The sequence below is a fragment of the Diabrotica undecimpunctata genome, chromosome 10 (genome assembly GCF_040954645.1).
Source record: "Diabrotica undecimpunctata isolate CICGRU chromosome 10, icDiaUnde3, whole genome shotgun sequence".
NCBI lineage: Eukaryota > Metazoa > Arthropoda > Insecta > Coleoptera > Chrysomelidae > Diabrotica > Diabrotica undecimpunctata.
The window spans coordinates 18013971-18027010 of record NC_092812.1 but is presented as its reverse complement, the minus strand read 5'-3'; the positions used below and the strand labels follow the sequence as shown (position 1 = coordinate 18027010).

The following is a 13040-nucleotide window of genomic DNA, read 5'->3' as shown; positions in this document are numbered from 1 at the left end:
TTGTGGATGACTTTTAAAAACAGCTTCAGCAGATGGCCTATTAGGCTTATAGTGCTATAGTCTTGACAAACTTTTGTTCCTGATTTTTTGGGCAATGGTACGAACTTCGATTTGAGCCACTCTACTGGTATTTTTTCTGACTTTGTATATTTCATTAAATATTTCAGTTAATATTTTTATTTGTTCTGCATCTAATAGCTTCAGCAGTTCTGCAGGAATTTCATCCAGTCCCGGTGCCTTTCCATCCTTCATCTGTCTGACGACTGCCGTTATTTCTTCTGGTAGGATTTCGGGACCTGAATTTTCTTCAATGGTGGGTTTTTGTATTGATCTAAGATCGTGGAAAAGTTTCTCCAAGTATTCTTCCCATACTTTCTGTTTATCTTCTTTGGTTATGGCAAGATTGCCTTCATGGTCTGTCATTTTTCCGCTGTTGCGTTTTTGGAACTTTCCAGCAATTTCCTTCACCTTTCGATGGACATTGAAGTTATCACATCGACTCTGATACTACTCTATTTCTTGACATTGTTTTGTTTTTTGTTTCTCTTTTTCTTCTGTTATCTTTCTTCTAACCATGGTATGTATTCTCTTATATTCTTGGAGATTTTCTTTGTTATACAGTGGATATATACAGTGGATAAACAAGAAATTAAAAAAGAAATAGAGAGCCAAGAATATATAGTTCTACAAATAACGAATATACGACAAAGAACAAAAAAATCCCCTACCACTGTTTTTTGTGTACTTAAAAATGCAAGAAAATAATAAAAAAATTTATGACATGTAATATTTACTCAACACAAAAAATTATTTCGAAGCTCCAAGACTAAAAAGAGAGTTAGTATAATGTACTAGATGCTAGTGTGTAAAGCGTGCTCTAAATCACCCAACAGCTGACTGCCCTAAAAAAAATCGATCTGATCTAGTAAAATATATACTTTGCGGTAATAACCACACAGCAAATTACAGAGGATGTAGTGTACATAACCCATTGCAGGAAGCAAGATTTCTAACCTTAGGAAAGAAAGAATCACTGAATTAACTACAAAACCAACAGCTGCCAGTGGGTACACCAAATACAAGTACAACACAAAGACCTACATAATATGCTCAATAAATACATGTATCATGTATGGAATATGTTTCAAAAACGAATTGCTCCTCATCTGCAGAATGTTCATAGGTATTAGAAAAGCTCTTCAAGATCTTCTTACACAGGAATGGATCATGTTGCCTCAATACGAAATTGATAATTTAATTTTAAGCATGCCAAGGTAGTGTCAAGCTCTAATTAATGTTGCTGGAGGAAACGCAGAATATTAAACACATTTGTTGTTAGATTTTTACGTTTTATATTAATTTTTATATTAAAATTTTCCAATAAATTGGTGCACTTCCTAACTTTTGTTTGATTTTTTCATCACAGAGAAATTGTATTACACTAAAATTAGGATGAATTAATTGGTGACTAATCAGGTATTATAAAAGTATGTTACTTTTTAAAATTGAATCAAAATTTATGTATAAATGAGAAAAAAACTTTGTGTTCCTTAGACATTTTTATTTTCTCTATTTCCACAAGGAATAAATAATTACCAAGTTAAAATGTGTGTTGCCTATTTAGGGGGTAAAAGTTGTATTTTTCTGTTTAGTGTTTGATTGTGAATTTATATATTTAGTTTAATATTTATCTCGTATTTATGGCACATAAAACTCATAAAATAATTAACTGTTTTATGAAATTATTCAAACTTGTTCCCAAAATGCGATGCTTCTGTCATCTCACGATAAATAGCGTTACAATTGTACAGGTTTCTGATTAGATATTTATTATTGATTATTTAAAGTCCGCAAGTCCCTAAATATTAAAAAACAACAAATCCTAGATCTCAGTTTTTGTAGAAAAAAAGCTCACGCTTTCAGTCTAATGTTGTTTGTTATTACGTAAAGTTCCTGTTTGTACAATTATTCAAATTTGAAGGCAATCTTAGAATTATTATAGTTTCCTAAATTTGTGAAAGATCGTTAGTTTGAATGTGTAGGTTGGTATTCCTTAATCGCCATTTCCTTATTGGATATTTTACGAATCTCAAGCAAACTCTTTTTTACTAGGACATTTGTTGTTGTTTTAGTTTTGTCAAAAGTTTACCACTAAATTAATTGGGTATATTACGTTCAAAATAGTGTAATCGGCGTGATGTTAAAAAATAAAGTGCTTTCAGTGACGAAGAAGTAAGTATTCCGTTAATAAACATTTCGCTTTCCCGATCATTTTTGAAAACAGTAATGTTTACTTTATCACTGTAACCGACTTTTCTGATGAGTAATTTTGTTTTCATTATTGTTTATATTCCAGAAAGTCAGGAACTAATTTTTACAAAAATATTATATACAACGCCTACAAATCATACACCTACAGTTTGTGTGGGTTAATTCAAAATAAAATTGTTTCTGCACCTTTATGGTAATATTTAGTAGCTAGTTTATTAATTAGAATTACGTTTATCTAGCTCGCCAATTACAAGATCAAGAAAAATTGCATCCAAGAGGATGGAGAACACAGACAATGTCTTGTTAAAAGCCTCAGAATTTATCAAAGGTAAGCCTCTACTTGCAACTATAAGATTTAAGTTTTTAATTTTAATGTGATTAATGAAAATACTTAAATATACATGTAGGAAATATTATAAGACAGATAAAAAAATTAGAAAGACCTTGAATGCAACCTTCCAGAATTTGCACAAAAATGTGTTTTTGACTACAATCAAACTTCCCTTATTTTCTATTTCTAATCCTCTTAATGCAGCTTTTATTTGCTTTTTATAATTTCTGATTTCACTCCTAATATTGTTGAATGTGGTTTTTTTACTTTTTATCTTCATAATCCAACACCTACGATTAGTGGTTGGTTCACCAAATATTCTGGACTACCTTTAAGCACATCAAAATCAAAAAAATCAGTTTGAAATACATAATGCAACAATATTCCTACTTCATTAACAACTCTTTCATTAGGGAACAAAACACTACTGTCAAAATTCTCTAAATAAACTGCAAACATTTAAGTCTTACATGTAATAACTTACTAGTTAAAATAGAAAACATTTGTGTAGTACAGTGTAAGTACAGTATGATTATAAATAAGGAAAAACCTTATAAAAGTTACATATAATATGTTTTAGGAAGGTGAAATGAGCTTAAAATATGTAATAAGAAGGGTTTTGTTGTTTTATATGATGTGGCAATTATTTTTTGTTGAATCTTCTGGTTTCTTCTCAGCTGTTAGCAAATTGGTCTCCTATATCAAGGTAGTTATGAGAACTTTAGCTAAACATCTCAATACGTACCAACCCACAAGGGCTGAATAAAACAAATAAAGACAAAGCACATCGATTTAGCCAATAATCCTATATAATAACCTCTATTTTACAGTCCAAGAAACGCAATGTGCTTTAAGTTCCAATAGGTGACCAAGAAGAAGAATATATTTCAATAGTTTAGAAGTGAAGAGTTGTAACATTTATTACCTTATAAAGGAATATAAAATTCAACTTAAATACATTACAAACAAAAACACATATTAAACAGAAAAAGATTGATGGCAAAGTCACAGTAAGCAGTTCAGTTAATGTCCTGCAGTGGGTCATATATTCTTCTGAGTAGTAAAAGCAATGTTTCGGAAGATATTTTTGTATAAATTTTTCGAAACTATTACAGCTTAGCTGTTTAATACTATAATTAAGGCAATTTTTATCTGAAAGACGTAATCTACAGTGATTTCTTCATACAGTTTCGCTTATTGTGAATGTGAACAGTAGACTGCTTTATTAAATGGGCCCGTTTTCTGTAAATTTCAGTTAGAACTTGAAGTATCAACAGAGTAGGTAGCGGCATAATTTTGAATATGATAAAGAAAGGTAGGCAGTGTTCTAGATAACTAACCCCTGCTAAAAACCTGATAGCTTTCTTTTGCATTCTAAAAATTTGAATTGCATCTGTTGAATTGTCCCATTTGATTAATCCATAGTTTAGGTGAGAGTGGAATAAAGAAAAATATGACATTTTTAATGTTTCAAAGTTGAGAAACCTTGCTAGTTGGCGAATAGCAAATAATGAACTTGATAGCTTTTTCTTTAGTTGAGAAATATGAGCTGACCAGTTCAGTTGATTTTCTATGGTTATTCCCAATAGTTTAACAGTCTCTTTGTTATCTGGATCATTATGTAAATTACTTGCAGATATAACCAAATTTTGTGTTTTATCAGACTTAAGTTTTAGTTTGTAGCAAACCATGTGCTAGGTTTAGTAGAAACTTCCTCATAAGACATTTTTAAATCATCATTTTTTTCCTGCTATAACATATGTCGTATCATCTGCGAATTGTATGAATTTGTACAGAGATATGAATTTAGGCAAATAGTTGACATAAATAATAAACAAAAGAGATCCTAAGACTGAACCTTGTGGGCCTCCATGTTTTATGGATAAAAAATCGGAGAGATGGCCTTTAGACACTACTGCCTCGTGTCTGCCACATAGATAAGAAGTTGTAAGCTTAAAAGGTATACTTGCGATTCCATAGTAATTTAATTTGTGGAGCAAAATGTCATGCGAAATGCAGTCAAAAGCCTCCAATAAGTCACAAAGAGAAATTGCTATGTGACTGCCGCATTCAAGTCCCTCAATCAAATGTAAAGTGTTTAAATAAAATTAACTTGTTGCAATTTTTTGGCAACTATGTTCTTCTATTAGGTGTTTTTTCACCTTTAATTTTTCTTAAATGTTAGGTAATTCATATTATTATGCTATTAAGCAATTGTTTTAGGTCAAACATTTGTAACAATAGAGTTAGTGGTTTCATTACCATACTTAGAATCTCTCATCCAGGAGTTTAGTGAAAATGTATAGGTGTTACCAGTTACAATCTGTGTCAGTTAATAAATGTTTTATGTATTTCTCTCAGCTCATATTCTGACAACAATGATGATGAACCATTTGATAGCAATATGAATTGAGGTTTTTCTGTACTAACCAGGTATAACCTTCTGACTCAGGTTTTAGTATTAACAACTACTTACATAGTCGACACAAACAGCTTTATGTGCCCTCCAAAGCATGGTCCAGCTCAGTTAAATTAGAAATTGAAAAATTCTGGTTCCTGTACTGGAGATCGGAAGCTGACTGCCAGGCTACAGAAATTAGTATAGGGAAAGTTATTTAGTCTAGGAGTATTTCAGAAAATAAAATTTCCTATAGTTGTAATATTTTGAATAGTAATTTAAAATCAAAATCAACATTTTGGAGCACTGCACTCTCCAATATTTCACATGGGAGAGGCTGGGTTGGGAAGTTCTCACAAAAAGTATTACAGTTAGATTCTGAAATACCCTGCATAATATAAAACCTATTTTTTAAGTGCTATTGATATGTTTTTTAATGAAATTGGCAAATGAGAGTATAAATTATTTTTTTCCATAAAACAATATGCCATGACTTGTTTACTATATTAATTTATGTTTTTCAACATTTTAGGCAGACTATATTTTGTGTCTGTGAACTGCACAGTAGATCTAACATCTACAAAGTCTGTCCATTATTTTACAATAAATAAAGACATAAAATATGATAGTTTCCATAGAGATTTTGGACCCTTCAATCTTGCCATGATATATCACTATTGTATGAAGCTGAAGAGGAAATTAAGCAATCCTTTATTACAGGACAAAAAAATTGTTCACTATGTTAAAGATTGTACAGAATTAGATGGCCAGAAACGTGTGAATTCTGCATTTTTGATTGGTGCTTATTCTGTAAGTATTTTAATTAGTTTTACAAAATTAATCTATTTTCATAAAATAATGATGGTTTAATTTAAAGGATAATTGTTTTGTATATTGTTATTATATCTATCTACTGTACCTTGTTCTATCCATTTTTGAACACTGCCTTGTTTATTCCACTAACCTCTCCAGAGATGTATAGAATGATATAATCTTGAAATTTCCACTTAAATTTTAACATTTGCTCTATAATGTCTCTCAATTCTGTTACTTTTCTAATAAATAATTGATCCATTTCATTTTTGATCATTTTCTGCAGCTTTTCCCTTGATATTTGTACATTTACGCAGACTTGTGAACCTTAGTTGCAGGGTGGGTATACATATATACTACATATCGCAGAGAGAGAGACCTGTAAAAAACAATCCAGTGGTCGTGAAGACATTTGAGCAGTGGTTATATTTTTTACATTAAATATGTAGCTAATGATTTCATTCTATGTTATACTGGGTCCGATTTAATATTAATTAACTTCTATTATGTTTTATCTTATTGTGATTATTAAGTTGTCATCATTTTCTTTTTTATTCTTCAAACATCACTCTTAAGTCATGTTTTGGTAGCATCTTGCAGAGTGACATCATTAGCATATTGCAGATGCTTCATAAATTGTTGATGTTGTTGATTGAACAACATAAACATAAGCAAGGGGAGCTTCTAAGTGATGGAATTGACATTAGAAAGATGGAAAGAACACTTCTACCAGTTATTAAATCATGACAGTGTATCAGACGAGGATGGCTACAGCATAGAAGAAACATAATTAGATCATAAGATTCAGGGAAATCTGAGTTTATCGGATTTGAGACAGATAAAAAGAATAATTGCAGGGTTGCAGAAAAATAAAAGCTCTGGAAGTGATGGTATATCTGCTGAGTTATTTAAATACGGGGAAGAAATAATACAGAATAAATATATGAATTAGTGAAAACCATATGGATGCAAGAAAAGATGTCAAAAGAATGCACAATATTTAAAAAAAGGGAAATTCATGAACTGTGAAAATTGTAGCAGATAGAATGCTGGCAATTACCATAAAAAATATATTGAATGAGAAGATGGATGCAATAATAGGAGAATATCTATGTGGATTCAGAAAGCTACAAGCAGAAAGTTATCAATATCAAAAGGAGACCCAGATTTGAGTTTAACTAATCATATGATAAAATCAAACGAAATAAATTATATGATACATTAAGAGAGCTAGAAATTCACAATAAAATTATAAACATGGTGACCTTAACACTAACTGACTTAGAAGATGCAGTAAAATATGAGATAAAATGTTAAATACTTTCCAAATTAGACTTGGATTAAAGCAAGGGGATCCACTTTCAACTATATCATTTATCCTAGTTTTAGAAAAGGTTTTGAGAGAAGCCAATATTAACAGATCAGATCTACCATATCACAAAAGACATCAATGTCTTGCATATGCAGGTTATATGGTTATAGCATCTAGAATTAAGAATGAATTATAAATGAAAATATATGTACTTGTCTGATAAAAATAGGAAGAAACTACGAAGTTTGTAATAAAGATTGAAGAAGATAAATTACACAATTTTGAAGAAGTTGAAGCGCTTTAATAATTGGGAGCTATAATCACTAGAAAGCCAGAATATGAAAAAGAAATACAGGTCAGATTAATAACAGGTAATAAATGTATACATGCTTGCACAAGGTTGTTCAAAAGCAAGATCACATCAAGAAACCTCAAAGTATGAATTTATAAGTCAGTAATTAGACCTTTGGCAGCGAAGTTTGGATCTTAAGGCAAGCTGATATAAGAAGTCTAGAAATATGGGAAAGAAAAGTATTAGAGAAATATTTGGTGCAAAAAAGTTGGAAATAATTGGGAACGCAGAACAAACCAAGAGTTAAAAGAGCTATATAAAGAAAGTAGTATAACAGGGGTAGTTAAAACTCAACAAATTCAATGGCTAGGTCATATAATAAAATGGTAGTAAGCAGATTTTATCCAGCAAAATTGGGGACAAAAGGAAAAGGGGAAGACGAAAGGAAAGATGGAGAGATGAAATAGAAGAGGATATTAAGAAGCTGAATGTTGTCAACTGGAAGAACAAAACAGAAGACAGAAAAATTTTAAAAGAAATAGTTAACGAAGCTATGAGCCTACTAGACTTGTAAAGCTTTCTATTATTGGTTTGATTTTTTGAACAGAGACTAGGAGGTGGTAATAATATTTTACACAAAGTTTTACTGTGGTATAGAGAAGAGTTAGTTTGTGCAAGGTTTTCTCTTATGTTATTACATATTTTTCTGCATGCCTCGTAATCACCTTTGTTTTGGTCTGTTTAATTTTGTAGCATTCGAATTCTTGCTTGGTTTTTATTCTTATTTCATCTTCACATTCATATAGAACCCTGTTCTCTTATTGTTTTTGTCAATGTTTTACATTCTGTGGCACATTTTTTTGTTACTGTTTTTACATCTAGCCAACTGTCTTCAATAGCTACTCTACTTCATGTACATTATTTAAGTTATTACTTATCTGTGCCAGGTACTCATATATTTCCTTATCATTGTTTAGTCTTACAGCTTGATTAATTTTATTATTGAGATTTCTGTTATTCTTTGCTTTTGGTATATGGAACTTCATTTTTGATCCAACAACAAAGTGATCTAAATCAACATTTGGACCTCTGTAACTCCTTATATTTTTTACACAATTCATTTGATCTTCTATCATTAATATGTGGTCGATTTGGTTGACATAGGAACTATTAGATGATTTCCATTTTCTTTTGAGAATTTCCTTTCTTTGGAAACAGGTGCTTTTAATTGTCAGTCCTGTTTCTGTACTAAAATGATAGACCATTTTCTGTCATTTTCTCATATTTACTGTACTTACTGATTAAGATCTTGTGTATCTCCTTTCCCATTTTTGGGTTTGCATCACCCATTACTATTTTCATATCATATCTAGGTATTTTTTTGAATTCTCTATCTAGTATGTCATAATATTCCTCCTTTACATCAATATTTTTTTCTTCAGATTGTTGTATCCCTAGTTTTTAGTAATTCGTTGTAAAACACTACAGCTGATACAGCGTACTAGTTTAATCACTTATTTAAAATAGATTGGCATGTGCCATATAACAAATTTTGTTTGCAGGGCTATTACTGAAATGGTTCTTTGATAATTTACCTTGAATATTTTTAGCTGTGGGTTTAGAAGATTTCCCGATCCTAGTTTTTCCATTAATTGTCCAATATCTCACACATTTTTGAAAACTGCATATTGTTGCACACTATTTACCCAAACACGACTTACAATGGACTTGCATTCTGGAAACTAATAGCGCCACCCGTTATTTATTGTAGATATGTATGGAAGTAATTAATATTCAATCATTTTTACTTCTTTCTTCAAAAAAACATTGTTTAAGATATACCTAAAATAACCAAACATTACATCGCCAATGCCAAGTCATGAATGTCACATACATTCAGCGAAAATTGTTGACCAAATTACAAACAGGCCATAGAAATAAACGAAATCATGGCCTCCCTAATTACATTTTTTATTGCTCTATATCATTTAATATAAAGCATAATTTGAAATGTGCATGGTAAAAAGTAAAAAACATTTAATTTTTTAGATAATATACCTGGGTTATACACCTGAAAGGGCATTTGAAATTCTAACAGAAAAATCTACAAAAGAATACCTTAAATTTAGGGACGCGTCTATTGGAGAACCATACACTCTTAGCCTGCTTGATTGTTTGAAGGGCGTCAAGAAAGCACTGGACCATGGATTTTTTAACTTAAGTGATTTCGACTACATGAAGTATGAGCATTACGAAAAAGTTGAAAATGGAGATTTAAATTGGATAGTTCCTGACAAGTTTATCGCTTTTTGTGGTCCTCAAGGGATAACTTATAGCTTAGGAGATCACAAGCCAGAAACCTATTTTCCGTATTTTAGAAGCCACAATGTCTCTACTATTATAAGGTTAAACAAGAAAGCATATGATTCAAATGCCTTTATTGAAGCGGGCTTTGATCATAAGGATTTATACTTTGTCGATGGTGGCACTCCCAGTGAACGTATTTTGCAGCAATTTATCAACGTTTCTGAAAACGCTAAAGGAGTGATAGCTGTTCACTGTAAAGGTATGTTGAAAATTGCTAAGCCTTTTAAAATAATCACTTACCAAAGCAACAACTTGCATGGTTACTCCCCATGAGCTCTCACAATTCCAATAGGCTTACAAGATCAAGTGGATTATTGTGTATATTGACATATTTTTATTTTAATGTCTTTTTCCGCAAAATAATTTTGAATATATTATCAGCAGGACTAGGTAGGACTGGATCCCTGATTGGGTGTTATATCATGAAGCATTACAAATTTACTGCAGAAGAGGCTATTGCTTGGATCAGAATATGTCGCCCTGGATCAATTATAGGCCACCAACAATCTTGGCTTCAAGAGTAAGTCCATTTTATCCCCTGTAGTAGGCACCATAAATTCTCGGTCCAGCATGTAACTTGAACTTTTTTTTACAGTTACTTATCATCCTTAACATGACGCCTACCAAGATGCTTTACTGATCTTGCACTAATATATTGTCTAAATGCCTAAAAGTCAATTTAATATTCTTTCATTAAACTTTTACTGGCCGTGAGGTAGAGGAAAGGTACCTAATTTCGGACAGCTTTTTGTTTTTGCTTATAGATTTTGAAAAGCTCTATATTTTGACGTTTTATTATTCAAGGAGCAAGTTCATACATGGTAAATCGAAACAATATAAACAATTATGATGTTTGTTAGGAAGGGACAGCATAAAATAAAAATTTAAAAAATGCAAATTGGATGTATTTAAAATTGGTTGCCTAATTTTGGACACTCTGGTGTCTTAATTTCGGGTAGTAATTTAAGTAGAAACAAAAAATACAAACATTAGGAACATAAACTAAGAAACATTAAATGAAAATTTATATTTCCAAACAAAAATCTCATATATACGTTTATTCTTTTAAAACTATTGGTACATCCTCATGCGCCCATCGTTGACAATACTGGCACTTGATCCACCCTTCTCCCTTGGTATCCTCCGAAAAAAATCTACTGCAAAACATACATTCTACGACATTCTGCGTTTTTTGTCAATCAACCTTGTCTTTCTTTTTCTATTACCCAGATCCACATTTCCTGATGTTCCACTACATGATGGAAACGGGCTGATCTCTTCAAGTCTTACAATCTTGATTATATCTCCTTCATTTGTTGCTTTAGGCGGCCCTCTATCTTACAAATTTTCCAAACCTGCAGTTTCTCTATTTTTTTCTGTATATCTTTCCATGCTTTCCATTAATTTTTCTAATTCCTCAGGCTTTCTTTGAGTTGGTGGACTTCTCTCTCTCTTTGTCTTTCTATAATGAAATCGGCATCCGAGAAATACTGTCTATTTAGAGGATAAATATCCGACTTTACCGCGTTTACCGCTCTATCTCAGCATTTGGACATTTTAGATATGCTCCACACATAAGTCGACGTATTTGGAAAGATGTTATATTTCGATTTGGATTATGTCTAAGCCATGATTGTATTTCCTGAGAGTAATGTTTTGAAAGACAACATGAATGCTAAATCCAAAGACTCCAACCTATAGGAATTGTGAGGAGGAAGGCAGACAATCGTCAAATGATTAGACCTAGCTGTTTCAATCAGTTCAAGATTTCTTGTATGGCTGTAGTGTCCATCCAAAACAAGCAGTACAGGATCATCTTTGGTTTAATCCACTGCGTGAATATATGTTGTTGAATCCAGCCTGATGGATGACATACTGCTACGGATCCAGGAAGAGAACTATCTAACAACTCAGCTTTCATGTTTTTCGGGGGAACATGAACAAAGATGGGACAAATCTACCAATTGCGCTCATACAAAACACCACAGTGATTTGTGAACCTCTCTCAGCAGCAGTCACGGAGCAAACTTGCTTCTTACCTTTTAGGGAAATAACGCGAGGGTGTTTCGTCTGCACTGTTATTATTCTTGTGTCATCAACGTTGTAGACCTCGCTGGGTTAAATTTGATTTTCTCCAGAGCGGGTTCAAGCCAGCTAAAGGAACATGTTACGTTTTATTCCGTGAAGCCCTTTATTCTTGCTTTAGAAAGGCCCTGAAGCTTGCTTAGACTTAAGTTCGAATGACGTTTTAAGAATCCCTTAAGCCATTTTTTATCTACTGTCGCATTTTCGTTTGAAAATGGATGAGAAATACCATTCTGTAATGCAATACCGCTTATCCATCTCCAAACCACGAGACCAAATGTTTTTCTAAGCTTAATGGAAACACAGGTCTCCGGAAAGGAGAAGCTGATGAACTGCCTTTTTTTACATAGTCCTCTAATGTTGATTTCGGAACTTTAAACATGCGAGACGCTTTTAAATAACCCATTTCATCCCGTTTTACTGCCTCTACAGCCTCTAGCATAGCTGCAGGTGACTAACATTTATGCTTTTTACCCCTTCCAGTAATTTCTGAAATAAATATTTATCGAAAATATTTTATTCTACCAAGTTTCCTAATTTCGGATATCCGATTTTGGGAGGATACCATATATCCGAAATTAGGTAACTCAACGCTATACAGGTTAGTTTAAAAAGTATATATATTTTTTTAAATTAACCCTACACTGCGCAATTTTTTATTTTGATTCCAAAAAAATCTGAACAATGTAATTGTGTCTACAAAACAAGGAAAAATAAAAAATGTTTGCAAAAATAGTTTATCATATGCAAAAATGTGACAGATATGTTAAATTGCACATCAAAGGTACAAACTCAGTTCTCGTGAAAGTTGACAAACCAGTTATTATTTTTGTTTAAACAAAGATGTACACCACATTTAAAACATTTTATGAAGGAGACTGGTAATTTACACCTTTGTCTGGCTTTTTGATATGTAGGCCAGTGACCAATGAAGTCAGTCCTGCTGATGTCTTTTGGAGGTACGAAACTTACAGTTGCCGATTTTCTTTTTTTTTTTCAACAGTTTCTCAATGCTTTGATCAGGTCTTCCTCGTTTCAATGAAAAATTAATACTGTTAGCCTTGCATAAACATTGTGCTATCTCAGCCCGATATTCGGGCTGAGTTAAACATTTCTTATTTTGAAGTAGACATTTTCTATAGAGGAGCCCTGTTGGCATAGTCATATCCAA

General features: G+C 32.1%; 1 protein-coding gene across 2 annotated transcripts in view; it reads left to right on the top strand.

The window, feature by feature from the left end:
• The first annotated feature begins 1889 nt into the window (after positions 1-1889).
• LOC140451843 (dual specificity protein phosphatase CDC14C-like) overlaps positions 1890-13040 on the top strand; it is a 42291-nt gene continuing 31140 nt past the window's right edge. Inside the window, exons 1-6 of one of the 2 annotated variants that reach the window (XM_072545748.1) lie at positions 1890-2042; positions 2133-2232; positions 2511-2599; positions 5533-5810; positions 9467-9983; positions 10166-10304. In XM_072545748.1, the coding sequence (XP_072401849.1) occupies positions 2198-2232; positions 2511-2599; positions 5533-5810; positions 9467-9983; positions 10166-10304 (1058 nt within the window). In that variant the 5' untranslated portion in view covers positions 1890-2042; positions 2133-2197. The other variant, XM_072545747.1, reaches the window with a different exon arrangement.